General features: G+C 52.1%; 1 protein-coding gene and 1 long non-coding RNA gene across 4 annotated transcripts in view; both read left to right on the plus strand.

The window, feature by feature from the left end:
• IQANK1 (IQ motif and ankyrin repeat containing 1) overlaps nt 1-25,774 on the plus strand; it is a 54,153-nt gene that overhangs the window by 1,823 nt on the left and 26,556 nt on the right. For all 3 annotated transcript variants that reach the window (XM_032255561.1, XM_032255551.1, XM_032255569.1), the window contains exons 2-3: nt 56-144; nt 3,739-3,828. In XM_032255561.1, coding sequence (XP_032111452.1) covers nt 60-144; nt 3,739-3,828 — 175 coding nt within the window. In that variant the 5' untranslated portion in view covers nt 56-59. The remainder of the gene's footprint in view (nt 1-55; nt 145-3,738; nt 3,829-25,774) is intronic.
• Nucleotides 7,226-7,791, plus strand: LOC116534872. Its single transcript, XR_004261928.1, has 2 exons — nt 7,226-7,294; nt 7,387-7,791. It is a non-coding gene; the product is annotated as an uncharacterized LOC116534872 (long non-coding RNA).

Genomic DNA, 25,774 nt, shown 5'->3' on the forward strand with positions numbered 1-25,774 from the left:
GCCCCTGCCCTCTGCCACTCTGAGCACCCTGTCTCTGGTCCTTCTCACCCCCCAGGAGAATGCACAGTAAGAAGAGGGGCCCAAAAGCTGCAGCTGGAAAGTGGCAGACGCCCCACCCTGGGCCCAAGTCGAGTGCCATTGCTGGTGAGTGCACCCTCTGACTTCCAGGGCACTGTCACCCAGACACTGGCTTGCCAGACCCTCTATGCAGCCACAGAGGGACACCCCTCTGAGAAGAGCCCTCCTTCCAAGAGTGGCTTTCAGGGGATCTCAGAGTTGGGATTGGGTGTGACTGACTGAGGGTTCGGAGCCCATTCATTCATCTCAGACCCTGAGCCTGAATCTTACACCCCTGGGGTTGGGGCGGGGCCTGGGGACAGCACTCAGAGAAGCCCTGCTTTGGAACACATGGAGGTGGGAAGGGGGCAGGAGCGAGTGGAAGGGGCTTAGGTGGTCAAAAATGGGTTTTGAAAGAGGGCTTGAGCCCGAGTTGGGGATTGTCTGTCTAAGTGTGTGGTCCACTCTGCCTCTGCTCTGTGGGGCCGTCCCGTGCCACCCTCTGCCTGCTGCCTCTGCTCCCAGGCCACCTTCTCCATAGTCACTTCCAGGTTGGAAGGTGACAACTCACCTGGGTTGGGTTTTCCTGTGGGTCAGGAAGGAGACTTCCCCACTGCGCCCCGCCAGCCCCACCTTCACTGATGTCCCTCCCTTGCCCCGACCCCCATTTATTCTCTGTGCTGGCTGTGAACACTTTCCAGGCTGCAGATCTGGGGTCCTCCAGCACACAGGCCTGCACTGGGTTCTGTGCTTGCCAAGGGAGCCCCACCCTTCTTCCCAGACTGCCCCTCTGCTTAGAGTGGGCCTGGCCCAACACCCCTGGATGCCAGAGAGCTCCCAGCTTCACAGGAACAGGTGGGGTGATGGCGACCGCTCCTCCATGCCAGGCTAGGGTTAGAGTCTAGTTCCCCAAAATAGCCCCAGCCGCGTCTGAGGCGGGCAGCCCTCCTGGAATGAGGATAATGGGCCCAGGCGCCGCGTGCTGCTTCCGCAGTCTCTAGCCCTGAGTGCACTGCACTCCAGTAAACAGGGGGCAGGGCAGGTGGACCAGCAAGCCAGCCGGGAAACTGGATTGCGGGGGCGGGGGGCTGCGTTCAGTTCTGCTACCTGCTGACTCTGCACACCCGGGCCCTCACCCTGCCCTGCAGCCCATACACTACCCTGGACAGTCCTGGCCCCCCCTGCCTGGGTCTGCTACGGGGACACCTCTGTCCCTGAACAAGTATCTGCCCTCAGTGCCTGTTTCCACCAAGCACTGGGCAGCCTGGGCAGGCTGGCTGTCCCTTGGTCATGCAGTGCCGTGTGGCAGGAACCCACTTCACTTGGCAGATGTGAAGATGGGCCCACAGATGCCCGCATCCAGCCTGGCATCCTGGCCCTCCGCAGGCATCTCTAGGTTGCTGGAGCGGCCACACACCAACCCAACAGTCCGGGGCCCCTCCCTGCCACCCACTCCAGGCCTTACCTGGCCTTGGGTCTGCAGTGCTTCGGGCCTCTGACTCCGGAGCTGCTCCAGGGTCACGGCCAGCTGCAGCCCCTCCACGTGTGCCCAGGCCTGCTCCTCCTGTAGCTGCTGCAGCCACAGCTGCTCCTCCTGCAGCTGCTGCAGCCACAGCTGCTCCTCCTGCCACAGCTGCATCTGCAGCTGGACCTGCCGCCAGCGGTCCTCCAGCAGCAGCTGCTCCTGGGCCAGGCACAGCTGGACCTCATGGAGCCTCAGCAGTTCAGGGCCCAGGGCCGGCATGGGGCCCCCTGCTCCGCAGCCCTCCATGTGCCCAGCGAGGACCAGCACCAGCTCAGACCCCAGAGCAGTGGCCTGCTCTGGCCTCAAGGCTGCCTGTGGCTGCTCTGGCCCAGCCACCCTGGGGTGTCCCTGAGGAGCTTGCTCGATGCTGGTCACGTGCCCTGTAGGGGCCACCCCCGCTTCCCCCTTAGGGCCCCCTGGGGTCGGGGGTGGGGGCTGGACCTCAGGGCCCTGCTGGCCAGCTGCCATCTGGGCCCTGCCCGCCCTCCTGGCCCGGGCTTTGCGAACTCGACCTCGCTTCCCAGACATGGCCCTGGCTCCAGCGCCTCCTTCACCAGGTGTCTGCTCCCCAGGGGCCGTGGCTCATCGACCTCGGCCTCAGTCAGGCCAGCTCAGAGGGCGTCCTGGGAGGCCACGGTGGCTGTGCGCTCCCACGCCAGGCTCGGCCCCCTGTTCCAGGCCCTGCCCCCTGGCTGGTGCCCGCGGCACCACAGCTCGGGACTCTGGCTCTGCCTATGGGCCTCACTGGCCCCACTCGGCGGGGCCTGGCCACACCAGGGAGTTTATAGGGACTCTGCAGCTCGGAGGCTTGCCCGGGCTGAGCGGCTGACTGACGCGCTGACACGGCGGGCACGGGGCTTTACAGGCCACAGGCCCTGCTGGCGAGACTGGGAGGGAGGCTGAGAAGCCGGAGGAGGCAGCACAGCAGTTGGAGCGCCGACAGCGCCGGGCATGCCTGGTCCTGCCCTGGGCGGCACCGATGCCCCCCGCCCCCGCCCTACCCCAGCTCCCCCGGTCCCACATCTGGTCAGGGAAACTCAAACTGCAGGCCACAGAGCCTGGAGCTGCACCCTGGCCGCTGACCCTCAGGGCCCAGACCCTCACTGGCCACAGACAAACTGAGCCCAGCTGGCCTTGGGAACCCACAGCCCCAGCCCACCCTGAGCACTCCGGGGGGCTCCAGGGCAGTTAGCACGCTCACAGGAGCCCTGCTGGGGTTTGAGCTTGCCCACGGTGTTCGTTCGGTGGAGACAAAGAACCCAGGGACCCGGGGGAGCTAGGGCAGGACTCAGGCCACAGTGCTGTGGCTGGCGGGAGAGCCTGGGCCCTTGGAGACCCACAGAGCAGACTGGGAACTGATGTGGGGCCAAAAGAAAAGATCGGGCAGTGATGGAGGTGGGGCGGGGGCTCTTGGTGCCATCCTGGCTCAGAGCTGGTTGTCTTGCCCACTGCAACCAGGGCCTGAAGAGCCTGGGCCAGAGCTGCCTTTGGGTCTCAGGACCAGAGGTGGGGGTGCAGGACTAGCCCAAAATGCTGGCATCCCCTGGGCTTCTCGTCGGGAGGGTGGGCTCCAGGCGGCCTCCTCCCTAGCGTTTCCCCAGCCTGGGGCCGCTGACTCACACCCACGCCCAGGGCCCCATCCCAGCCGGCTCAGCCACACTGGCCAGACTGGTTTGCCTGGCCCAACCCTGCCCGGAGCATACTCGCTCCTGTCTAACGCCAGAAGCTCAGGAGCAGAGAGACAGCCATCTGCCAGGGGAGCACTGAATTGAACACGGGGACAGGAAGGGCCTGGGGGAGGGCAGTGGCGCAAGGTGGGGGACAGCATCAGGGGTGGGGCGGGGACAGCAGGCAGCACTGCCAGCTCACAGGGTCCTCCAACCAGAGGTGCAGCCTGCCCACCCTGGGCCCACAAGAGCCCAGGCCTGTTCCTGCTGGCTGGCCCTGGCCTGTGCCTCCCTGAGCCTCCCCCCACCACACTGTGCAGAGGAGTGCGTGCTGGGGGAGGAGCCCGTGCTCCTTAAGGTTGTCCTCGGGCAGAGGCCTGGGTGGGGCCTCCCTAGCGGCCAGGACCTATGGCCCTTTTGGTGCCTCTCAAGGCTGATGGGGCGGGGGGCCCTCACACCCCAAGCTCATTGACAGCCCTTTTTCTCTAGGGAAGCCTGGGGAGAACCATCCGCCGCAGAGGAAAGCGGGCCAGCAGGTGAGGCAGCCTGAGCCTGCCGAGAGCCCCGAGGCCCCCACAGGTGAGAGCCGGCGCCTTGGGGGTGGGCGGGTGGGCCAGCTGGCAGCAGGGGGCTGCCCTGGGCCAGGACACACGTGGTGTGGGGCCACGCTGGCATGACACATGCACGTGTGGGTGAGTGCTCGGCCCAGGCCTGCGGCACGCATGAGCACCCTCGCGGGGGTCGGGGCCGCCTCCTTCCCGGTTTGCTGCTTGCCAGGGGCAGGGTGGCAGGAAACGGGGCCGCGAGCCGCCTTCTCAGGCTCCGCGGGTCCCACCCCGCGCCGTTCCCCACGAGGGTCGACTCCTTAAACCCTCCTGTCCCAGAACCGCTCTGAGGCTCAGCAGCGCCTCCCAGCGTTGCCAGTCCCCCCGCACCCGCCGATGCCCTCACTGCCCATTCTGTCCTGGCCGCTGCCGACCTCCTGCTTCCGCGCTGGTGCCGGGCATGCCTCACCCTGGTCCCTACTGCTCGCTGCTTGGTGCCTCTCCATGGAGCCTACGCAGCCCCGTGGCCCACATCAGGTCTGACCCTGGTGCGTCCCTGCTGGTCATGGGCCATGCTGGCTGCAGCCTCCAGATGCAGGCGGGCACCACCAGCTGGCGTGCCTCCAGCCCAGGCCCCGGCATCACCCATCACCTGATCGCCTGTGTACCCCCCACCCTGCTGGGGGTGCCGGGATAAAGCCTGACCCTGTCCTAAAGACGGAAGTAGTGACAGTTGTTTGATGAGACTCTGACAGGAGGGAGCATGCGTGGAAAGGCCCGCTGGGATGTGAGCGGTGGAGCGGGTCCAGTAGCTGGGGATTTGGGCTTGGCAAGAGGCAGCAGTGAGAGGAAGCAGGGAACACAGGCAAGGCCAGGCCCTAGGAAGATCTGCCACTGAAGGCCAGCACTGAGGCTCTGCCCGGGACGGTCTCCAGTTGATCCTGTGTCTTGCTGTCGCTCTCTCCTGGTGGGAGACCAAGAGGCAGCTCTCCTGCTCTTGGTGTCAGGGAAAGGCGGGGGTGCCCCCGTTTTGCTTTCTGTAGTTGGAGGTGGACTCCTAGCCGTCCTCCCGTTCAGTCCAACATCACTGCCTAGGTGTCTTGGGGGCCTTGGCTGCTCTGCAGGATGTGGGGCAGACAGGAGCAGGGGGCCCCATGACCCCTGCCATGGAGCCTCTTTTTGCTACAAAGTGGGTTTCCAGCTCGGGAGCAGGGCTGCTGGGGCGCTGGGACCACATAGGTGGGGTTGGCAGGCAGGATTCTATGCGTCTGCTGGGAACGTCTGTTTTAGCCGGAATAGACGGCGTTTCCTTCGGAGCAGCAGGGGCCGAGTGAAACTGCTCAGCCTCCAGGTGGGAGGCTCAGGGCTGGGCACTTAGTGTTGAGGACGTGCCAGGCTCCAGCCTGCGGCCGTGGCCGCCCAGCTCACGGGCCCTTGGAAGAGTCCATGCCGCTGTCTCAGCGCTTTCCGTGCCTTTGGGGACACCTGGCCGCCATCACGTGGACCCGCTATTTTTGCACTTGGAGTCTATTCCAGGAAGTCCCTCCAGACAGAGCACGCCTTCCCAGCCTCCTCCTCTCGGCCTGCAGCCCTGCTGCTGCCACACGTCTGGTGATCCGTAAAAAGGGCTTGTCCACGTGGGTGGCCCTGCTCTAGCTCAGTGTTGGAAAAGGAGCTCCTGGTGGTGTAGCCACCATTCCTGCCCCCATGCCACTCTGCCCGGGGCCTGCTGACTGCCGTCCATGATGCAGTCATGATGTCACCTGCCTGTCTGCGACCCCGACTCTCCCTAGGGGCGTCCCCACAAGATGCAGAGCCTTCCCTTGAGCTTGGCATTCCCTGCTCCTCACAGGCCCATCCCCAGCCTTTCCCTGCTGTCCGCGTCACCGCCGTCCTGAGCTTGCCCACTTCAGGCTCTGGAGAGCCAGCCCAGCCCTCACCGGTGTCTGGAGTCAGTGACACACACAGCTCGAGCGGCTCTTTCCATCCGCAGGAAGTGGGTGACCAGGTGCCCCCAGGGGGGCTGTCCCTTGCTGCTGCCCCCCAGGACGTCCCTGCATGGGACTACGGCATGGGCTGTGCTGGCTGCAGTCTCCGTGCAGGGGAGGTCAGGCCGGAGTTGGCGCCAGCGTGTGGGAGCCCTTTCCTGCCTTTCCTCCTGCATCAGCGCCCTCCCCAGGAGGCGTCTGTGCCGCAAAAGGGGGAGAATGTGATGTGGTCACTTGGCCCCAGGCCTCACCTGTGCCACCTGGGCCAGGCCCTGCACACACCGTGTCCACCACACAGTAGATGGCGGCTGGCTGCCCGAGGCTGTGACTGCACAGCTGGGAAACCCTGCCTGGAAGGCAGCGTGCTGGGAGCTGCTTTCTGAAGGAAGAAAAGCCTCCGCCAGGAAGGTGTGGCTGAGCCCCAGAGCCCCAGAAACCTGTGGGAGGCTCCGTGGGGGGCCTGCCAAAGGCTACATACCTACCCTACTCCCCACACCTCCTGCACAGTGGATCCTCCAACCGGACAGTGTGGCCCAAGCGGCCCAGCAACTCACACCTCAGCCAACAGCCCTGGCCACACTGGGGACAGTGAGCCTCTGGGCCTCTCAGTCAGCAGGTGGGGCAGTGGCCCCAAACGTGGCCTGCATTGCCACCACAGTGCTAAAGGGCCTGCCAAGCACGGGGTCTTCTTGCTGGACGGAGGCACAGGTGCAAACATCTGTCTTTTGCCCCACAGTGTCCTGGCACAGTCCAGATCTGTTGAGCCTTTCGCCGGGTGCTTTTCCCCCACCCCCAGAGCTCCTGGGACTATGAACGTGCCCAGAAGATGGGGTCCCTGTGCCTGTGTCCCTTTGCTGCTGTGGCAGCCACCACAGATGGAGGGGCTTCAAACCACACCTACCAGCTCTGCAGGGTGGCCGCCTGGCATGGCCTCGTGGGGTTGACGTCGAGGAGAGCCAGCCACGCTGAAGTCTCCTTCCCTCTGGCTCTCCACTTCTGTCTCCCTCTCCCACTGTTTTTGGTTTGGGAATTTGTTTTTTCTTTTTTCTTTTTTTTTTTTTTTCCTCATGAGAAGGAGTTTTGCTCTTTTTTCCCAGGCTGGAGTGCAATGGCGCGATCTCGGCTCACCGCAACCTCCGCCTCCTGGGTTCAGGCAATTCTCCTGCCTCAGCATCCCAAGTAGCTGGGATTACAGGCACGCGCCACCATGCCCAGCTAATTTTTTGTATTTTTAGTAGAGACGGGGTTTCACCATGTTGACCAGGATGGTCTCGATCTCTTGACCTCGTGATCCACCCGCCTCGGCCTCCCAAAGTGCTGGGATTACAGGCTTGAGCCACCGCGCCCGGCTTCTTTTTTTTTTTTTTTTAAGAGATGGGGTCAGCTGTCTGACCCAGGCTGGAATCCAGGTGCTATTCCCAGGCTCACTATGCTATTCCCTAGCTCACTGCAGCCTGCAGCTCCTGAGCTCAAGCGATCCTCCCGCCTCAGCCTAAGCAGCCGGGACTGCAGGTGTGTGCTCCCATGTGAGCCGGGCCTCTTTCAGTGTGACTGTGTAGGATTTTCTCCATCTTTTTTTCATCTTTGCCATTTTTCTTCTCAAGGGCTTGGGCTGTTTGACTTGAGTTGTTCAGTCTGGAGTTTGCTGGGATGGAAAACCTTGAGAATGCATTTTGCTTAGCATTTAGACGTGTGTCCCCTTCTCATTTGCTCAGTGGAATTACGATTGCACTTGGAAATGTGGTCTTGGGTGTGTTCTTGAGGCTGAACTTTTGTTGATCTGGCAGGACATTTAACATCTGGCCACGAAGCCTGCAGCAGAAGTGAGTGAAAAACATCTGCCTTATAGTGTATATTTTAAAAAATGACTTTGTTGTGTGAATAATTACGCTTTCATTTACAGATAAATGAGATCAGAAACGCTACTTTTATATATTGTAGTTTTTAGTTCCTGAATGCCCTTTGGATTCACTTTTAATAGCTTTTAGTTCCTTTTTGAAAATTATCAATACTTGTGTCTATTTCGTTCATATTTTCCTTAATATAGTTATGATACCTATTTAAAGCTCTTTTCTGCTAAATTTAACATCTGGGCCACCTGTTCGTCTGCTTCTATTAGCCAGCTTTTTTCTCCTCTTTTAATTTTCTTTTTTTTTTTTGATTAATAAAACATTTAATTTTTTTCTTTTTTCGAGACGGCACCTTGCTGTGTTGCCCAGGCTGGTCTCAAAACCCTAGGCTCACATGATCCCCCTGTCTTGGCCCCCTGGGGAGCTGGGATTATAGGCGTGAGCCACCATGCCCGGCTCCTGTTCCACCTTTTTTTTTTTTGAGACAGAGTCTTGCTTTCATCACCTAGGCTGGAGTGCAATGGCACAATCTCGTCTCACTGCAACCTCCACCTCCCAGGTTCAAGTGATTCTCCTGCTTCAGCCTCCCGAGTAGCTGGGACTACAGGCACCCGCCACCACGCCAGGCTAATTTTTGTACTTCTAGTGGAGACGTACACCATGTTGTCCAGGCTGGTCTCGAACTCCTGATCTCGTGATCTACCCGCCTTGGCCTCCCAAAGTTCTGGGATTACAGGCGTGAGCCACCGTGCCCGGCCGCCTCTTCCACTTTTACAGATCCTCGCGATCACATGGGCTCTCCTGGGTAATCTGGGACGGTCTTCCCGGCTTAAGGCCAGCCAGTCAGCAACCTTAATTCATCTGCAACCTCCATTCCCTTCTTGTGCATCACCTCGAATATTCATAGGTTCCAGGGAACAGAAGGTGGACATCTTTGGGGGACATTATTCCGCCCACCAGAAAGCCCAGGAGCACCCACAGCCCCGAGGCGAAGGAGGGAAGGAGTGCTGCTGTCTGCTGGTGGAGGTGAATGCTTTGCCCCTCCCGAGCGAGGACATTGAGAAGAAAGAATTTGCCAAAATGCCAGTCACACACCAAGTGCAGAGGCTGTATTGCTCTGCTGCAGCGCAGACCTCTCCCGGCGTGCAGCTCCCACTGGCCCTGCCGCTCATTCGAGCCTACTGCAGTCCGCCACTCACGGTCATCATTACTTTGTTTTTGCAAAGGCCAGACAGGTGAACCTAATGGAGGTGTGTTGGGAGCACCACGTCTGCTTCCCTGGTCTCTGATGTTGTGTTAACCTCCGCAATTTCTCCAGCAAAGGCATTGCTTCCATCAGGCGCACTGTCTTGGTGGAGGCAGGAAGTTCCATAGGCCCCCACTTGGTTCTTTCTGCTGTAACGACCCTTACTCCTCCAGCCAAGGAGCCAGTGTGAGCATTCAGCTGGCAGCTAAGAATGTGTATCCCAATAAACAGGGCAGACCTACAGACCCGCTGGGCCCGTTAGAGATGGACTTGGGCCACGGTGCCTTCCACCACTCCCAGAGTCCTGGTGTCAATGTCAGTGTCCGGCGGTACACCGTTTTCCCCAGTCCTCGAAAAGCCTCTCTCTGTCCCTCGCCGTGACACTTCACCCTGGCAAATGGCCACAGACTCCTTCGGGGACACAGTGGGAGCATAACTGGTAGGAGCAGTGGGAGAGCCGCATGCCCAAGGGCTTCCAGCTTCCTCTTCGATTTGACAGCTGAGTCTGAATTTGACTTAAATCTGGAAACTGGGTGAGGGACCTTGGCGGCTGCTGTCCAGCTGGCAGAGCCTGACGTGTCTCTGATCATACTCACTGGGTCAGCAACACCCTACTGACCGCCCACCCCTTCCCCAGGCCAAGGCGTCCTGAGCGCCACCCTAGCTTTCTGCCCACCGTGGTACCCACCTTGCCTCTGACAGTTAAATGTTGCCGGGTAACCTCTTCTCTTCCAGAATCCCACATCCAAGTTGATATTAGGGCAGTCAGTTCTGACTGTTTTCCCCAGTATCAACCCGAGTTTACAGGGGGCAGTCACCACAGAGCTCCCGAAAGATACCAGTAGTTCGCTCATTTGTACATTTCTTCTTTTCTGAGACGGCGTCGTGCTCTGTTGCCCATGCTGGAGTGCAATGGCATGATCTCAGCTCACTGTAGCCTCCACCTCCCAGGCTCAAGCGATTCTCCTGTAGAGAACTGAGGAGCATGGTGGAGACGGGGTTTCACCATGTTGCCCAGGTTGGTCTCAAACTCCTGGCCTCAGGTGATCCACCCACCTCGGCCTCCCAAAGTGCTGGGATTACAGGCGTGAGCCAGCATGCCCAGCCTCATTCATGCGTTTCTTGTTGTTGTTTGAGACAGGGTCTTGCTCCGTCACCCAGGATGGAGTGCAGTGGTGTGATCACAGCGCCCTGCAGCCGCAGCCTCTTGGGCTCAAGTAATCCTCCCACCTCAGCCTTCCGAGCCGCTAGGACTATAGACGTGCACCACCATGCCCGGCTAATTTTTGTCTTTTGTAGAGATGGGGGTCTCACTACGTTGCTCAGGCTAGTCTTCAACTCCTGGCTTCAAGCAATCCTCCCACCTTGGCCTCCCAAGCTGCTGGGATTACGGGCTCGAGCCACCACGCCTAACCCTTGGTGGAATCTTTAGAGTTTTCTATTAATGCACATAAAATCAAGTCACTGTCAAACAGAGATAATTTTACTGCCTCCTTTCCAATGTGGATGCCTTAGAATTCTTTTTCTTGCCTAACTGCGCTGGCTGGTGTAGGGGGGAGATCCCATAAGTGCTGAGGCAGGAGCCAGAAGCTTCAGTTTGTTTCCGTATAAATAATGAAGAAAGTAACTACAAATACCGTAGCAGTTATTAATCGTATGTGATCTTAGTTATTCATAGGTGATCTTAGTTATTCATAGGTGATCCTAATTCCTTTACTAATGCCTCTCAGGTCGGAAGTGTGAACCTGGGGTGACAGTGTGAAATGAATGACCCTAAGGCAAGCTGCTCTAAGCCCTCTGTCACGCCCGCATAAGGGCTGCTGGAGGGCACCTCGGCTGTGCGGCAGCGCCAGCGCTGGGAAAGCCCCGCTGTTTAGCCAACTAGGGGAGGAGATGTCCAAGATGGCCAAGACGTCTCCTTCCTGGGGAAGGTTGGAGAAAACTCCGCTCTTGTGAGGCCTGACGGCTGTCAGGAGGCCCACAGACATCTGGGGCTCAACTGTCTCTATGTGATGCTGTGCTTCAGTGGTCACGTTCCAGGTCCACTCTCACGTTCTGCTTCTGCACCTGGCTCCTTTTTTCTTAGAAGAGATAATCAGTAAAAGTACGATAAATCCTAATGCCTCCTTCTTTCCTAACAAGTATGGAAAAGTGATGACACATGATGCTCCTTACCTCATCTCGGCCACCTGAAAGTCTCGGGTCCCTACCTATATGACGCGTGATGCGCTTGACCCTATCACGGACCACCAATGCCACGCCCTACCTACCCTGCCCCCTGCTTTGTACTCAATAAAAGTCAGAGCGTCCAGGCACTTTGGTTGGCAGTGGACCCTGGGCCCAAACTCTCTTTTCTCCATCTCTGTGTCTTGTGTCTTTTATTTCTGCAGTTTCTCATCCCCACACCAGCAGAGAGGGGCTCACAGGACCCTGTGGGGCTGGATCCTGCAGGCTGGGACTCCCAGCACTATGCCAAATGGAGCAGCAAGGGCAGATATTTTTACCTTGCACCTGTCCTTAGGTCAAAAGCCTTCAGCCTTTTACCACTGAGAATGACGTTTGCTGAAGGTTTTTTGTAAATGCTGTGTATCAGGCTGAATACATTTCTAGCAATTTCTAGTTTGCTGAGTGTTCTTTGTTTGTTTCGGTTTGTGGTTTCTCTCTCTTTTTTTCGGACAGGGTCTCTGTCCCCCAGACTGGTGTGCAGTGGTGCAGTCCCAGCTCACTGCAGCTTGACCTCCGTAGTGCAAGCCATCCTCCCATCTCAGCTTCTGGAGTAGCTGCGACTCCAGGTGCAAGCCACCGTGCCTGGCGAAATTTTTAATTTTTTGTAGAGATGGGATCTCCCTATGTTGTTCAGGCTGCTCTTGAACTCCTAGGCTCAGGTGATCCCCACACTGTGGCTTCCCAAAGCGTTGAGATTACAGGTGTGAGCCACCGTGTCCCAGCTTTGTTTGGAGATTTTTGATTAATGATTTAATCTCCTTGCCAGTTAATATGTCTATTCAGATTTTCCATTTCTTCATGATTTAGCCTGGAGAAGTTTTGTGTTTCTAGGAATTGTCCATTTCATCTAGGTCATTCAATTTGTTCACATATGATTGTTCAGAGTATGCTCCTACGGTATTTTTTATTTCTTTTTTATTTCTTTTTTTTTTGAGACGGAGTCTCGCTCTTGTTACCCAGGCTGGAGTGCAATGGCGCGATCTCGGCTCACCGCAACCTCCGTCTCCTGGGTTCAGGCAATTCTCCTGCCTCAGCCTCCCGCGCAGCTGGGACTACAGGCGTGCGCCACCATGCCCAGCTAATTTTTGTATTTTTAGTAGAGACGGGGTTTCACCATGTTGACCAGGATGGTCTCGATCTCTTGACCTCGTGATCCACCCGCCTCGGCCTCCCAAAGTGCTGGGATTACAGGCGTGAGCCACCGCGCCCGGCCCGGTATTTTTTATTTCTATAGAATCAGTAGCAATGCTCCCACTGTCATTCCTGGTCTTAGTAATTTTAGTCTTCTCTCTTTTTTTCCTTAGCCCATCTAGCTAAAAGTTTGTCAATTTTGTTGATCCTTCCAAAGAACCAACCATTAGTTTCGTTTATTTTCTCCACATTTTTATATTCTCTATTTTGTCTCTCTCTGCTCTAATCTTTATTATTTCCTTGCTTCTGCTAGCTTTGGCTTTAGTTTGGTCTTCTTTTTATATTTCTTTAAGTTATAAAGTTAGGTTATTGATTTGAGATCTGATGTGTTTATTAATGTAAGCATTTGGAGCTGTAAATTTCCCCCTCAGCACTGCTTTTGCTGTATCTCCTACGTTTGGTATGTTGTGTTTTTGCTTCCATTTGTTTCTAAGTATTTCCCAATTTCCTTTGTGATTTCTTTGTGATCCATTGACTGTTTAAGAATGTATTGCTTTGGGAGGCCGAGGCGGGTGGATCATGAGGTCAAGAGATCGAGACCATCCTGGTCAACACGGTGAAACCCCGTCTCTACTAAAAATACAAAAAATTAGCTGGGCATGGTGGCGCGTGCCTGTAATCCCAGCTACTCAGGAGGCTGAGGCAGGAGAATTGCCTGAACCCAGGAGGTGGAGGTTGCGGTGAGCCGAGATCGCGCCATTGCACTCCAGCCTGGGTAACAAGAGCGAAACTCCGTCTCAAAAAAAAAAAAAAAAAAAAGAATGTATTGCTTTTTAAAAATGAGTATATTGTTTAATTCCACTATTTTGTGTATTTTCCACTTTTACTTCTGTTATTGTTTTCTAACCTCATCCTACTGTGGTCAGAGAAGATACTTTGCATGGTATGATTTTTAAAAATCTATTGAGAATTAATTTGTGGCCTAAAATTAGGTCTACCCTTGAAAATATCCCATGTGCACTGAGAAGAATGTACATGCTATTATTGGGTAGAGCGTATGTCTGTTAGATCACATGTGTACTGAGAAGGATGTATACGCTATTATTGGGTAGAGTGTATGTCTGTTAGATCTAGTTGGTTGTGTTAAGTTATTTCTTTTGTTTTCTTTTCTTTTTTTTTTTTTTTTTTTTGAGACAGAGTCTTACTCTGTCGCCAGGCGCCAGGCTGGAGTGCAGTGGCCCAATCTCGGCTCACTGCAACCTCTGCCTCCCAGGTTCAAGCAATTCTCCTGCCTCAGCCTCCCAACTAGCTGGGACTACAGGTGTGCGCCACCACACCCAGCTGTTTTTTTTGTATTTTTAGTAGAGACGGGGTTTCACCATGTTGGCCAGGATGGTCTCAATCTCTTGGCCTCGTGATCCGCCGCCAGCCTCGGCCTCCCAAAGTGCTGGGATTACCGGCTTGAGCCACTGCGCCTGGCCGTTTCCTTTTTTTTTTGAGATAGTATTCTATTTATTTCCTAGCACCCAGGCTGGAGTGCAATGGCACAATCTCGGCTCACTGCAACCTCCGCCTCCCAGGCTCAAGTGATTCTCCTGTCTCAGCCTCCCAAGTAGCTGGGACTGCAGGCACACGCTACTGTGCCTGGCTAATTTTTGTGTATTTTGTAGAGACAGGGTTTTACCATGCTGCCCAGGCTGGTCTTGAACTCTGAAGCTCAAGTGATCCACCCGACTTGGCTTCCCGAAGTGCTGGGATTACAGGCATGAGTCACCATGCCCAGCAAGTTCCTTATTTCTTTACTTCTGCCTGGTTGTTCTACTCGTATGGGGGCAGGTATTGTCTCCAACTATTATTGTGAAACTATTTCTCCCCTCAGTCCTCTGGGTTAGCTTTGCTTCGTACATGTATATTTTTAAAATTTATTTTTATTTTTATTATTTATGAGACAGAGTCTCGTTCTGTTGCCCAGGCTGGAGTGCAGTGGCACAATATTGGCTCATTGCAACCTCTATCTCCTGGTAGCTGGGATTACAGGAGGCAAAGTTCTAGCAATAGACAAAATAATAGCTTTTACACCACACCCGGCTAATTTTTGTATTTTTTATGGAGACAGGGTTTTGCCATGTTGGCCAGGGTGGTCTTGAACTCCTGACCTCAGGTGATCTGCCCACCTCAGCCTCCCAGAGTGCTGGGTATACAGGTGTGAGCCACCATCTCTGGCCTGCTTCATATATTTGGATGATCAGATATTAGGTGCATACATATTTATAATTGTTATATATTCTTGCTATATTGAAATTTTTCTGATATATAATGTCCTTTGTCTCTTGTGAACTTTTTTGATTTAAAGTCTATTTAGTCTGATACTAGAACAGTCATTCCTGCTTTCTTTTGATGCTATTTGCATGGAATATCTTTTTCTATTTCTTCGTTTTCAATGTTTGTATTTTTTAATCTAAAATGAATCTTTTGTAGCAGCATATACTTGGATCAGGGTTTTTTTAATCTATCGTACCAATCTCTGTCTTTTGATTGGAGAGTTTAATCCATTTACATTTAAAGTGATTACTGATAAGGAGAGGCTGGGCACCGTGGCTCATGCCTGTAATCCCAGTGCTTTGGGAGGCTGAGATGAGAGGATGGCTTGAGGCTTGGAGTTGGAGACCAGCCTGGGTCACATAGTGAGACCCTCTCTGCAGAAAATTAGCCAGGCATGGTGGCATGTGCCTGCAGTGTTAGCTACTTGGAAGGCTGAGATTACGGTAGGATCACTTGAACCCAGGAGTTTGAGGTTACAGTGAGGTATGATCGTACCACTGCACTCCAGCCTCAGTGACAGAGCAAGACACCATATCTAAAACAATTTTTTTTTTTAATTTTTTTTTTTTTGAGACGGAGTTTCACTCATGTTACCCAGGCTGGAGTGCAATGGCGCGATCTCGGCTCACTGCAACCTCCGCCTCCTGGGTTCAGGCAATCCTCCTGCCTCAGCCTCCTGAGTAGCTGGGATTACAGGCACGCGCCACCATGCCCAGCTAATGTTTTTTGTATTTTTAGTAGAGACGGCGTTTCACCATGTTGCCCAGGTTGGTCTCGATCTCTTGACCTCGTGATCCACCCGCCTCGGCCTCCCAAAGTGCTGGGATTACAGGCTTGAGCCACCGCGCCCGGCCTCTAAAACAATTTAAATAAAATAAATAATTACTGACAAGAAAGGACCTACTTCTGCCATTTTGCTATTTGTTTTCTATATGCCATATAACTCTTTTGTCCCTCATTTCCTGAATTACGGTCTTCTTTTGTGTTTAGTTTGCTTGTTTATTTATTTGAGACAGTCTCACTCTGTTGCCAGGCTGGAGTGCGGTGGTGCAATCTTGGCTCACTGCAACCTCTGCCTCCGGGGTTCAAGCAGTTCTCCTGCCTCAGCCTCCAAGCAGCTGGGATTACAGGTGCGTGCCGACATGCCCAGCTAATTTTTGTATTTTTAGTAGAGACAGGGTTCCACCATGTTGGCCAGAATGGTCTCGATCTCCTGACCTTGAGATCCACCTGCCTTGGCCTCCCAAAGTGCTGGGATTACAGGCGTGAGCCACTGCGCCTGGCCTAGTTTATTTATTTATTTAGTGAAATGCTTGAATTTCTTCCTCAATTCCTTTTGTATATATTCTGTATATATTTTCTTTGTGGTAACTGTGGGGTTTCCATTTAACACCCTAAAGTTCTATCTCATTTGAATTTATACCAGCTTAACTTTAACAGCATAAAAACCTGTTCCTTTACAGCTGTGTCCCAACTCCTGTTAGTTGTTGGTGTCACAAAATTACATCTTTATACATTGTGTACCCCAAAACATAAACAATTTTCATAAATGCACTGGCCTCTTAAATTATCTAGGAAAAAGGTGGAGTTACAAACCAAAGTTATAGTAATAGTAGCTTTTAAACTAATAATCAAAAAATATGGACTGAGCGCAGTGGCTCAGGCCTGTAATCCCAGCACGTAGGGAGGCCGAGACACATGGATTATCCGAGGTCAGGAGTTCAAGACCAACCTGACCAACAGGGTGAAACGCTGTCTCTACTAAAAATACAAAAATTAGCTGGGCATGGTGGCAGGTGCCTGTAATTCCAGCTACTCGGGAGGCTGAGGCAGGAGAATCACTTGAATTTGGGAGGCGGAGGTTGCAGTGAGCCGAGATTGTGCCACTGCCCTCCAGCCTGGGCCACAGAGTGAGACTCAATCTCAAAAAAAAAAAAAAAACAACCCCCCCCCCCCCCCCACACACACAACACACCCGTCTTTTAAATTCTATAGAAAACAAAACATAGACTTAGAAATTACCCACGTTTACCTTTATTGAGATCTTTATTTCTTCTTACAGCTTTGAGTTACCATCTAGTGTACTTTCATTTAAACCTGCAGGACTCCCTTGAGCATTTCTTGCAAGGCAGGTCTAGTGGTAACAAACTCTCTCAGCTTTTGTTTATCTGGGAATGTCTTATTTTCTTCCTCACATGTGAAGAATAGTTTTCTGGATATAGGATTCTTTATTGCCAGTTTTGTTTTTTTTTTCTTTCAGCACTTGATTATTAATTATTATTATTATTGAAAGGGGGCATTGCTCTGTCACCCAGGCTGGAGTGCCGTGGCGTGATCTTGGCTCACTGCAACCTCTGCCTCCCAGGTTCAAGCGATTCTCCTGCCTCCGCCTCCTGAGTAGCTGGGATTATAGGCATCTGCCACCATGCCCAGCTAATTTTTGTGTTTTTTTTTTTTTTTGTTTTTTTTTTTTGAGACGGAGTTTCACTCTTGCTACCCAGGCTGGAGTGCAATGGTGCGATCTCGGCTCACCGCAACCTCCGCCTCCCGGGTTCAGGCAATTCTCCTGCCTCAGCCTCCTGAGTCGCTGGGATTACAGGCACGCGCCACCATGCCCAGCTAATGTTTTGTATTTTTAGTAGAGACGGGGTTTCACCATGTTGACCAGGATGGTCTCGATCTCTTGACCTCGTGATCCACCTGCCTTGGCCTCCCAAAGTGCTGGGATTACAGGCTTGAGCCACTGCGCCCAGCAATTGTTGTGTTTTTAGTAGAGATGGGGTTTCACCATGTTGACTTCAGGTGATCCCCCCCACCTCGGCCTCCCAAAGTGCTGGGATTACGGGTGTGAGCCACCATGCCCAGCCCTTCTTTTAGCACTTTAAATATATTGGCCCACTGCCTTCTGGCTTCCGAGTTTCTGATGAAAAATCTGCTGGTCATTTTATTGAGGATCCCTTGTATGTGACAAGTTGCTTTCCTCTTGCTACTTTCCGGATTGTCTCTAACTGTGTTTCAAAAGTTTGACTATAATGCGTCTCAGTGTGGCTCTCTTTGAGTTCATTTTACTTGGAGTTACTTGAGCTGCTTCGATGTTTATATGCATGTCTTTCTTCAAATTTGGGAAGTTTCCAGTCATTATTTCTTCAAACATAGTCATAGGCTGCATAATGACATTTTGGTCATCGGCAGACTGCATATAGGATAGTGGTCCTCAAATATTATAATACCGTATTTTTGATGTACCTTTTTTTTTTTTTTTTGAGATGGAGTTTCGCTCTCGTCACCCAGGCTGGAGTGCAATGGCGCGATCTCGGCTCACCGCAGCCTCCACCTCCTGGGTTCAGGCAATTCTCCTGCCTCAGCCTCCTGAGTCGCTGGGATTACAGGCACGTGCCACCATGCCCAGCTAATGTTTTGTAGTTTTAGTAGAGACGGGGTTTCATCATGTTGACCAGGATGGTCTCAATCTCTTGACCTCGTGATCCACCCGCCTCGGCCTCCCAAAGTGCTGGGATTATAGGCGTGAGCCACCGCGCCCGGCCTGATGTACCTTTTTACGTTTATATGTACTTAGATACACAAATACCATTGTGTTATAATTGCCTAAGTATTAAATACAGTAACATGCTGTACATATTTGTAGCCTCAGAGCAATAAGCTACATAGCACATAGTTTAGATGTACATAGCTATACCATGTAGGCTCATGTAAGTGCCCTCTGTGATGTTCACACAATGATGAGATCACATGAGGGTGCATTTCTCAGAGCATATTTTTGTTGTTAAGTGATGACTCCCTGTATTCTCTTTGCCCCTTCCTCTTTCTTCTCTTTCTGAGGTACCCAAAATATATGTGTTGGCCTGTCTGATGTCCCACAGGTCCCTTAGTCTCTGTTCACTTATTTCTTTTCTTTGAGACAAGGTCTCACTCTGTCACCCAGGCTGGAGTGCAGTGGCACAATCACAGTTCACTGCAGCCTTGACCTCCTGGGCTCAAGCAATCCTCCCTCCTCAGCCTCCTGAGTAGCTGGGAGTAAGGTATATGCCACCACACCTGGCTAATTTATTTTTCTTGAGATGGAGTCTCACTCTGTCACCCAGGCTGGAGGGCACTGGTGTGGTCTCGGCTCACTGTAACCTCCACCTTCCATGTTCAAACAATTCTCCTGCCTCAGTCTCCCGAGTAGCTGGGATTACAGGTGTCCGCCACCACACCTGGCTAATTTTTGTATTTTTAGTAGAGACAGGGTTTCACCATGTTGGCCAGGCTGGTCTCAAACTCTTGACCTTGCGATTTACTCTCCTTGGCCTTCCAAAGTGCTGGGATTACAGGCGTGAGCCACTGCGCCTGGTCTGTTTTTGTTTTTATTTCTTGTAGAGACAGGGTTTTGCTGTGTTGCCCAGGCTGGTCTTGAATTCCTGGGATCAGGTGACCCAGCTGCCTCAGCCTCCCAAGATGCTGGGATTACAGGTGTGAGCCACCGCGCCTGGCCTTTTGCCTTTTTGTTAATATTTCCATTTTGTTCATACATTATTTTCTTGACTTAGTCCATATCTTCCTTTAGTAGTGCTTGAATTCTTTTTTTTTTTTTTTTTTTTTGAGACGGAGTTTCGCTCTTGTTGCCCAGGCTGGAGTGCAATGGCGCGATCTCGGCTCACCGCAACCTCCGCCTCCTGGGTTCAGGCAATTCTCCTGTCTCAGCCTCCTGAGTAGCTGGGATTACAGGCACACGCCACCATGCCCAGCTAATTTTTTGTATTTTTAGTAGAGACGGGGTTTCACCGTGTTGACCGGGATGGTCTCGATCTCTTGACCTCGTGATCCACCCGCCTCGGCCTCCCAAAGTGCTGGGATTACAGGTTTGAGCCACCGCGCCCAGCGTGCTTGAATTCTTTAAGATAATTGTTGTAAAGACTTTGTCTAGTAGCCATGTCATTGAGATTTTTTTATGGTTTCTTTATTTTTTTTTGAGACGGAGTCTCACTCTGTCACCCAGACTGGAGTGCCGTCGTGCGACCTCGGCTCTCTGCAACCTCTGCCTCCTGGTTTCAAGTGATTCTCCTGCCTCAGCCTCCAAGTAGCTGGGATTACAGGCGCCCACCACCACACTTGGTAAATTTTTGTATTTTTAGTAGAGATGGGGGTTTCACCACGTTGGCCAGGCTGGTCCCGAACTCCTGACCTCAGGTGGTCCACCTGCCTAGCCTCCCAAAGTGCTGGAATTATAGGCGTGAGCCACTGTACCCAGCTTTTCAAAGATAGTTTCTGTTGATTTATTTTTTGTTTTCCTTTGAATTGGCCATGCTTTCCTGTTTCTTTGTACGCCTTGTGAATTTTTGATGAAAACTGAACATTGGAATTTAATAATGTGGTAACTCTGGAAAGCAGATTCTCCTCCTTCCCCAGGGTTTGCTGGGTTTTGTTTGTTTTCTTTTCTACTGTTACAGGTTGCCTCTGTTCCAAGGCTCAGCCGGGGTATAAACTTAAGGTCTTCTCGGGACTCTTCTGAGCCTTTCTTTGGCATTTATGGTCACTTTCTAATTTCCCCAGTATATACAGTTGTTTTGAATGTCCTAGCCTTTCATGTTTGGCTCCCAAGAGGAGAAAAAGAGAAAAATTAAGAGGGAAAAAAGGTACCAGCTCTTTAAATCCCTGGAAGTCACTTCAGCCAGAGGGGGAGGGGCTCGCAACAAGGTGGGGCCGGGCGAGGACAGCAGCTGCTGCCGCTCCGTCTGCACCTCGAGGTCCGTGGCTGTTTAACAAGTGACCACAAACTTCACGACTAGCTCATCGTCTCCCGGCTTCTGTGGGTCAGGGGTCCTGGCACAGCCTGAATGGATCCTGCCGCTTGGAACCTGTCCCGCGGCTAATGCCAGGGTCTTCCCTCTCAGGGACTGCCTGGGGAAGGATCACTTGCACGCTCACATGGTTGTTGATGAAATTCAGTTTCTTTTTTTTTTTTTTTTTGACATAGAATTTTGCTCTTGTTGTCCAGGCTGGAGTGCAATGGCCTGATCTCAGCTCACCGCAACCTCCGCCTCCCAGGTTCAAGTAATTCTCCTGCCTCAGCCTCCCGAGTAGCTGGGATTACAGGTGCCTACCACCAGCCTGGCTAATTTTTTTTTTTTTTTTTTTAGTAGAGACGAGATTTCTCCATGTTGGTCAGGCTGGTCGCAAACTCCTGACCTCAGGTGATCCACCCACCTCAGCTTCCCAAAGTGCTGGGATTACAGGCGTGAGCCACCGCGCCCGGCCTTTTTTTTTTTTTTGAGACGGAATTTCGCTCTCGTCCAGGCTGGCGTGCAATGGCACTGTCTTGGCTCATTGCAACCTCTGCCTTCCAGGTTCAAGTGATTCTCTTTCCTCAGCCTCCGGAGTAGCTGGGATTACAGGCGCCTGCCACTGTGCCCAGCTAATTTTTTGTAATTGTAGTAGAGATGGGGTTTCTCCATGTTGGTCAGGCTGGTCTTGAACTCCTGACCTCAGGTGATCCACCAGTCTTGGCCTCCCAAAGTGCTGGGATTACAGGCAACAGCCACTGCACCTGGCCGAAATTCAATTTTTTGTGGGTGGTTGGGCTGAGGGCCCCCATGTCTTGCTAGCTGTCAGTCTTGCTACATGAACCTCTGCCTAGGACATCTTACAACACGGCAGCTTAATTCATCAAAGCCTGCAGGGGAGAGTCTGCCATCAAGACAAAGGTAGCAGTCTTCTGTAATGCAATTACAGGAATGACATCCCATAACCTTCGTTGTATTCTCTTGGTTAGAAGCAAGTCACAGGTTCCACCCACACTCAAGGGGAAGGAATTACACAAGGCATGAGTACTAGGAGCAAGGGTAACTGAGGCCATTATGGAGCTTTCCCTCATAGCCCCGCAGGGTCTAGTGGGCGTTCTTTTGTGTGCAGAGATGAGAGATCACAGGAAAGAAAGACACAAGACGCAAAGATAAGAGAAGAATTCAGCTGGGCCCTGGGGACCACTGCTACCAAGGCAGAGTCCACGCTTGGACGTGCTGATACTTATTGTTTACAAGGCAAGGGGCAGGGTCAGGAGAGTGACTCATCTGACGTGATGGATAGGGTCAAGCAAATCACGTGCTTGCAGGACAGGGGGCCCTTCCCTTTCAGGTAGCCGCTGCAAGGGAGAGAGGCACGTATGTCAGCATCTTTCTACACACTCATCGGAAAGATCAAAGGCTTCCCCTACTCTTACTTCTCACGACTTCTAAGAACGTGAAAGGAGCTCCAGGTGGGAAAGCAGAACATGAAAGTGGACAGGGATGGTGACCGTCGGAGCACAGCACCTCGGAGAGGCACTTAAGCCCCTGGATGTCTGCGGGCGGCCTGGCTAATGTCAGGCCTTCCTCAAGAGTCGGGCAGAGCAGAGTGTTCTCTGAACTCCCCCAGTGAAAGGGAAACTCCCCTTCACGGCCTGCTAAGTAGCGGGCACCTTCCCAGGCGCTGGTGCTACCTCAAGGCCCTCGCTCTCACCTGCTGATCACGTCTCACAATGTCCCTTCGGTTCCTCATTATATTTCACCCAATTAGGTCTATACTGTAAGACTAAAACGATTCTATGCTATAATACTCAAGCAAAGATCAATCAAGAATAATGATTTAATAAGATTGTAGAATTATGTGATTGTTTCCAAATGTATTTGGTACCATTGCTATAACCGAGTAATCAGTTATCTATTATACTGGGACAGGTTGTGCCTTCAGTCTCTTGCCTTGGCTCCTGGGCAACTTTCTTCCCACATAGCACGGTAAATCGGTCACTGATTCAAAGCATATACTGCATCCCATAAGATACAATGATATATTTCCAGGACATAATCTCCCAACTGACGCTGCAATGAGGTCTTGAGCTCTCTGAACTGTTCTGTCAGGCCAGCCGCCTCTTGAGTGAGAGCATGTAAGAGCAGTGCATTCCATGGGCGTGAAGTTCCTTAGCAGCAATGTCGTGTATGTTACCATGATGTGGAATAAATATTTTATTTATTTATTTATTGAGACGGAGTCTTGCTCTGTTGCCCAGCCTGGAGTACAATGGCATGATCTTGGTTCAGTGTAACTTCTGCCTCCTGGGTTCAAGCAATTCTCCCGCCTCAGCCCCCCGAGTAGCTGGGATTACAGGTGTGCATCACCGTGCCTCACTAATTTTTGTATTTTTAGTAGAGACAAGCTTTCATCAGGTTGGCCAGACTGGTCTCAAACTCCTGATCTGAAGTGATTTGCCCACCTTGGCCTCCCAAAGTACTGGTATTATAGGTGTGAGCCACTGTACCTGGCCAGAATAAATATTTTATAAACTAATGGTGGCACAGGCAAAATCGTTGCAGTTAAGAACAAACTCATATCTAGAATATATTCCTTCAAGGAGGACACACAGTGCACCTTCATGATGGAAAGGGTCCAGTGTGGTCAGCCTGCTGGCAGATGGCTGGCTAGCTCCCAGGAAGTGGGGCTGTGCGGGGGGCTCAGCATCCATTTCTGCTGCTGGAAGGTTCAGCATTCAGTGGTAGCAGCCTTGTGGGAGGAAAATCTATGTTGTAGAGCCCATGCAAAGCCCCCACCTCTGCTGCTGCTCACGGATAAAGCATGCGGGTGGCTGGAGGGTGTGACTGTGTGTGGCATCGTCCTCCTGATGAACCCTCTGGGTATATCTCCCCAAAATGCATGACTGGCGGATGTCTGCAGAGGTGCACAACATCTTCACATTCTGTGCTGTCCACCCACATCCTCTTTCCCAGATGTCCTTCTCACTGGTCTTCCAAGCCTGCTTTTTTTGATATCTAGCCAAACCACTAACAACCACTAGAAACAAAATCAGTATTATCTTCCGTGGATCTCTTAGTCCAGACAAAGTGGACAGCAAAATTCACAGCTCAAAGTGCTTCTCACGGCCAGGCACACTCCCAATTTAAGGCTGGAGCTCAGTGCACCAGGAGGGGACTGTCTGAGGACCAGGGGTGCTTTTCTTTCCTTGTCAGTCAGGTGACCATGAGGAGTTTCCCATGATGCCACTGGTGTGGATGGAGATGGGGTGGTGATGGGCAGCACTCATGTCACAAGCATCTGAGCTGCCAGGACTTTTGCAAACCGAGTTTTGTTTTTTGTTTTTGTTTTTTTAAGTACAGTAACGTGCTGTAACCCAGCTTCTTATGTTTCATCTTCATCTGATGATGAATTGCTGGTGTTCATGCCCAACCTGATGGCTCGGTGGGTCTGGGACCATTGGTTCATGATGACTACTCGGGATCCAAGGTGTTTGCTACTCTGTGTTCATTAGGTCCAACCAGGATAAATTCATCAATGTAGTGTATCAGTTCGTGCTTGTGTGTGTGTGTGGGGGGGGGGACAAGACAATAAAGGTCTCTGGATTCGATGACCTTAGAGAGTGGAAGGACTGACCTAGCAGTGAGGCAAGAAGGTGAGGGTGTTTCATCCGCCCTATTAGGTAAAAGCACACTGTTTCTGGTTATCCTTGCTATGGGAAGTAAAGGTTCCTCTTCAAAGTTTCCTTTCTTGTTAAAGAATAAATCGTAAGTGTGCTGATAACTCTTTGTTAAGCCCTATCCTATGTAGCTGTTCGGCATGTAGTATGGTCTATGTCTTTGTACTTTAAGCAAGATATCTGTGCTGGGTGTGCTCACAGGCAAGTCCCAGCTCTCCATTGCTTTTACCTGTTTAGAAAAGTTTTAAGTTATTAACCAATCAGGTTCTAGTTTAGATTGTGAGGTCTGGCTCCAAACAACGGAGATCAGACACAGCAGTAAGGACAACCTCAAATGTGTAAGGGATAAATTTGTCTGATTTTCCTCTGTTCTTTGTACTCTTGTTGCATGATGGCTAGTGAGAGTATCCTTCCTGCAGCCCAGGAAGTAAAAATTGCATTGCTGAAAGACCCTTACCTGTTTAGAAAAGTTTTAAGTTATTAACCACTTGAGTTTTTTTTTTTTTTTTTTTTTTTTTGAGACGGAGTTTCGCTCTTGTTACCCAGGCTGGAGTGCAATGGCGCGATCTCGGCTCACCGCAACCTCTGCCTCCTGGGTTCAGGCAATTCTCCTGCCTCAGCCTCCTGAGTAGCTGGGACTACAGGCACGCGCCACCATGCCCAGCTAATTTTTTGTATTTTTAGTAGAGACGGGGTTTCACCGTGTTGACCAGGATGGTCTCGATCTCTTGACCTCGTGATCCACCCGCCTCGGCCTCCCAAGGTGATGGGATTACAGGCGTGAGCCACGGCGCCCGGCCACCACTTGAATTTTAAATTGTGAGGTCTGGCTCCAACCAGCAGAGATCAGACAGCAGTAGGGCAACCCCAAATGCATCAAGGATAAATATGTCCGCTTTTCCTTTGTTCACTGTACTCCTGTGGCCAGATGGCTAGCGAGGGCAGCCTCACCGCAGTGCAGGCAGTAAAAAAGTAAAAATTGCTTTGCCGAGAAATCCTTTGTCTCAGTGCTAATTTTTCTTTGTGGCACCGAGCTTCTGTTTCCAACACTTGTAAATTATTATTTTTCACATTCTAAAAGACTAAACAGACTGGGCGCAGTGGCCCACTCTTGTAATCCCAGCACTTTGGGTGGCCAAGGCGGGCAGATCACCTGAGGTCAGGAGTTTGAGACCAGCCTGACCAACATGGAGAAACCCCGTTTCTACTAAAAATACAAAATTTTTTTTTTTTTTTTTTTTTAGATGGAGTTTCGCTCTTGTTACCCAGGCTGGAGTGCAATGGCGCGATCTCAGCTCACCACAACCTCCGTCTCCTGGGTTCAGGCGATTCTCCTGCCTCAGCCTCCTGAGTAGCTGGGATTACAGGCACGCGCCACCATGCCCAGCTAATTTTTTTTTGTATTTTTAGTAGAGACGGGGTTTCATCGTGTTGACCAGGATGGTCTCGATCTCTTGACCTCGTGATCCACCTGCCTCGGCCTCCCAAAGTGCTGGGATTACAGGCTTGCGCCACCGCGCCCGGCCTTAAAAATACAAAATTAGCTGGGTGTGGTGGCACGTGCCTGTAATCCCAGCTACTTGGGAGGCTGAGGCAGGAGAATCACTTGAACCCGGGAGGCAGAGGTTTCGGCGAGCTGAGATCGCGCCATTGCACTCCGGCCTGGGCAACAAGATGAAACATTTTAGCTGGGTGAAGGGATGATTTAACTCTTAAAACTCTGGAACACAAGAACAACAAAAATAGCTGGACAT

This window comes from Sapajus apella, unplaced genomic scaffold (genome assembly GCF_009761245.1).
Source record: "Sapajus apella isolate SASKATOON/1434 unplaced genomic scaffold, GSC_monkey_1.0 scaffold3, whole genome shotgun sequence".
In the NCBI taxonomy this organism is placed as follows: domain Eukaryota; kingdom Metazoa; phylum Chordata; class Mammalia; order Primates; family Cebidae; genus Sapajus; species Sapajus apella.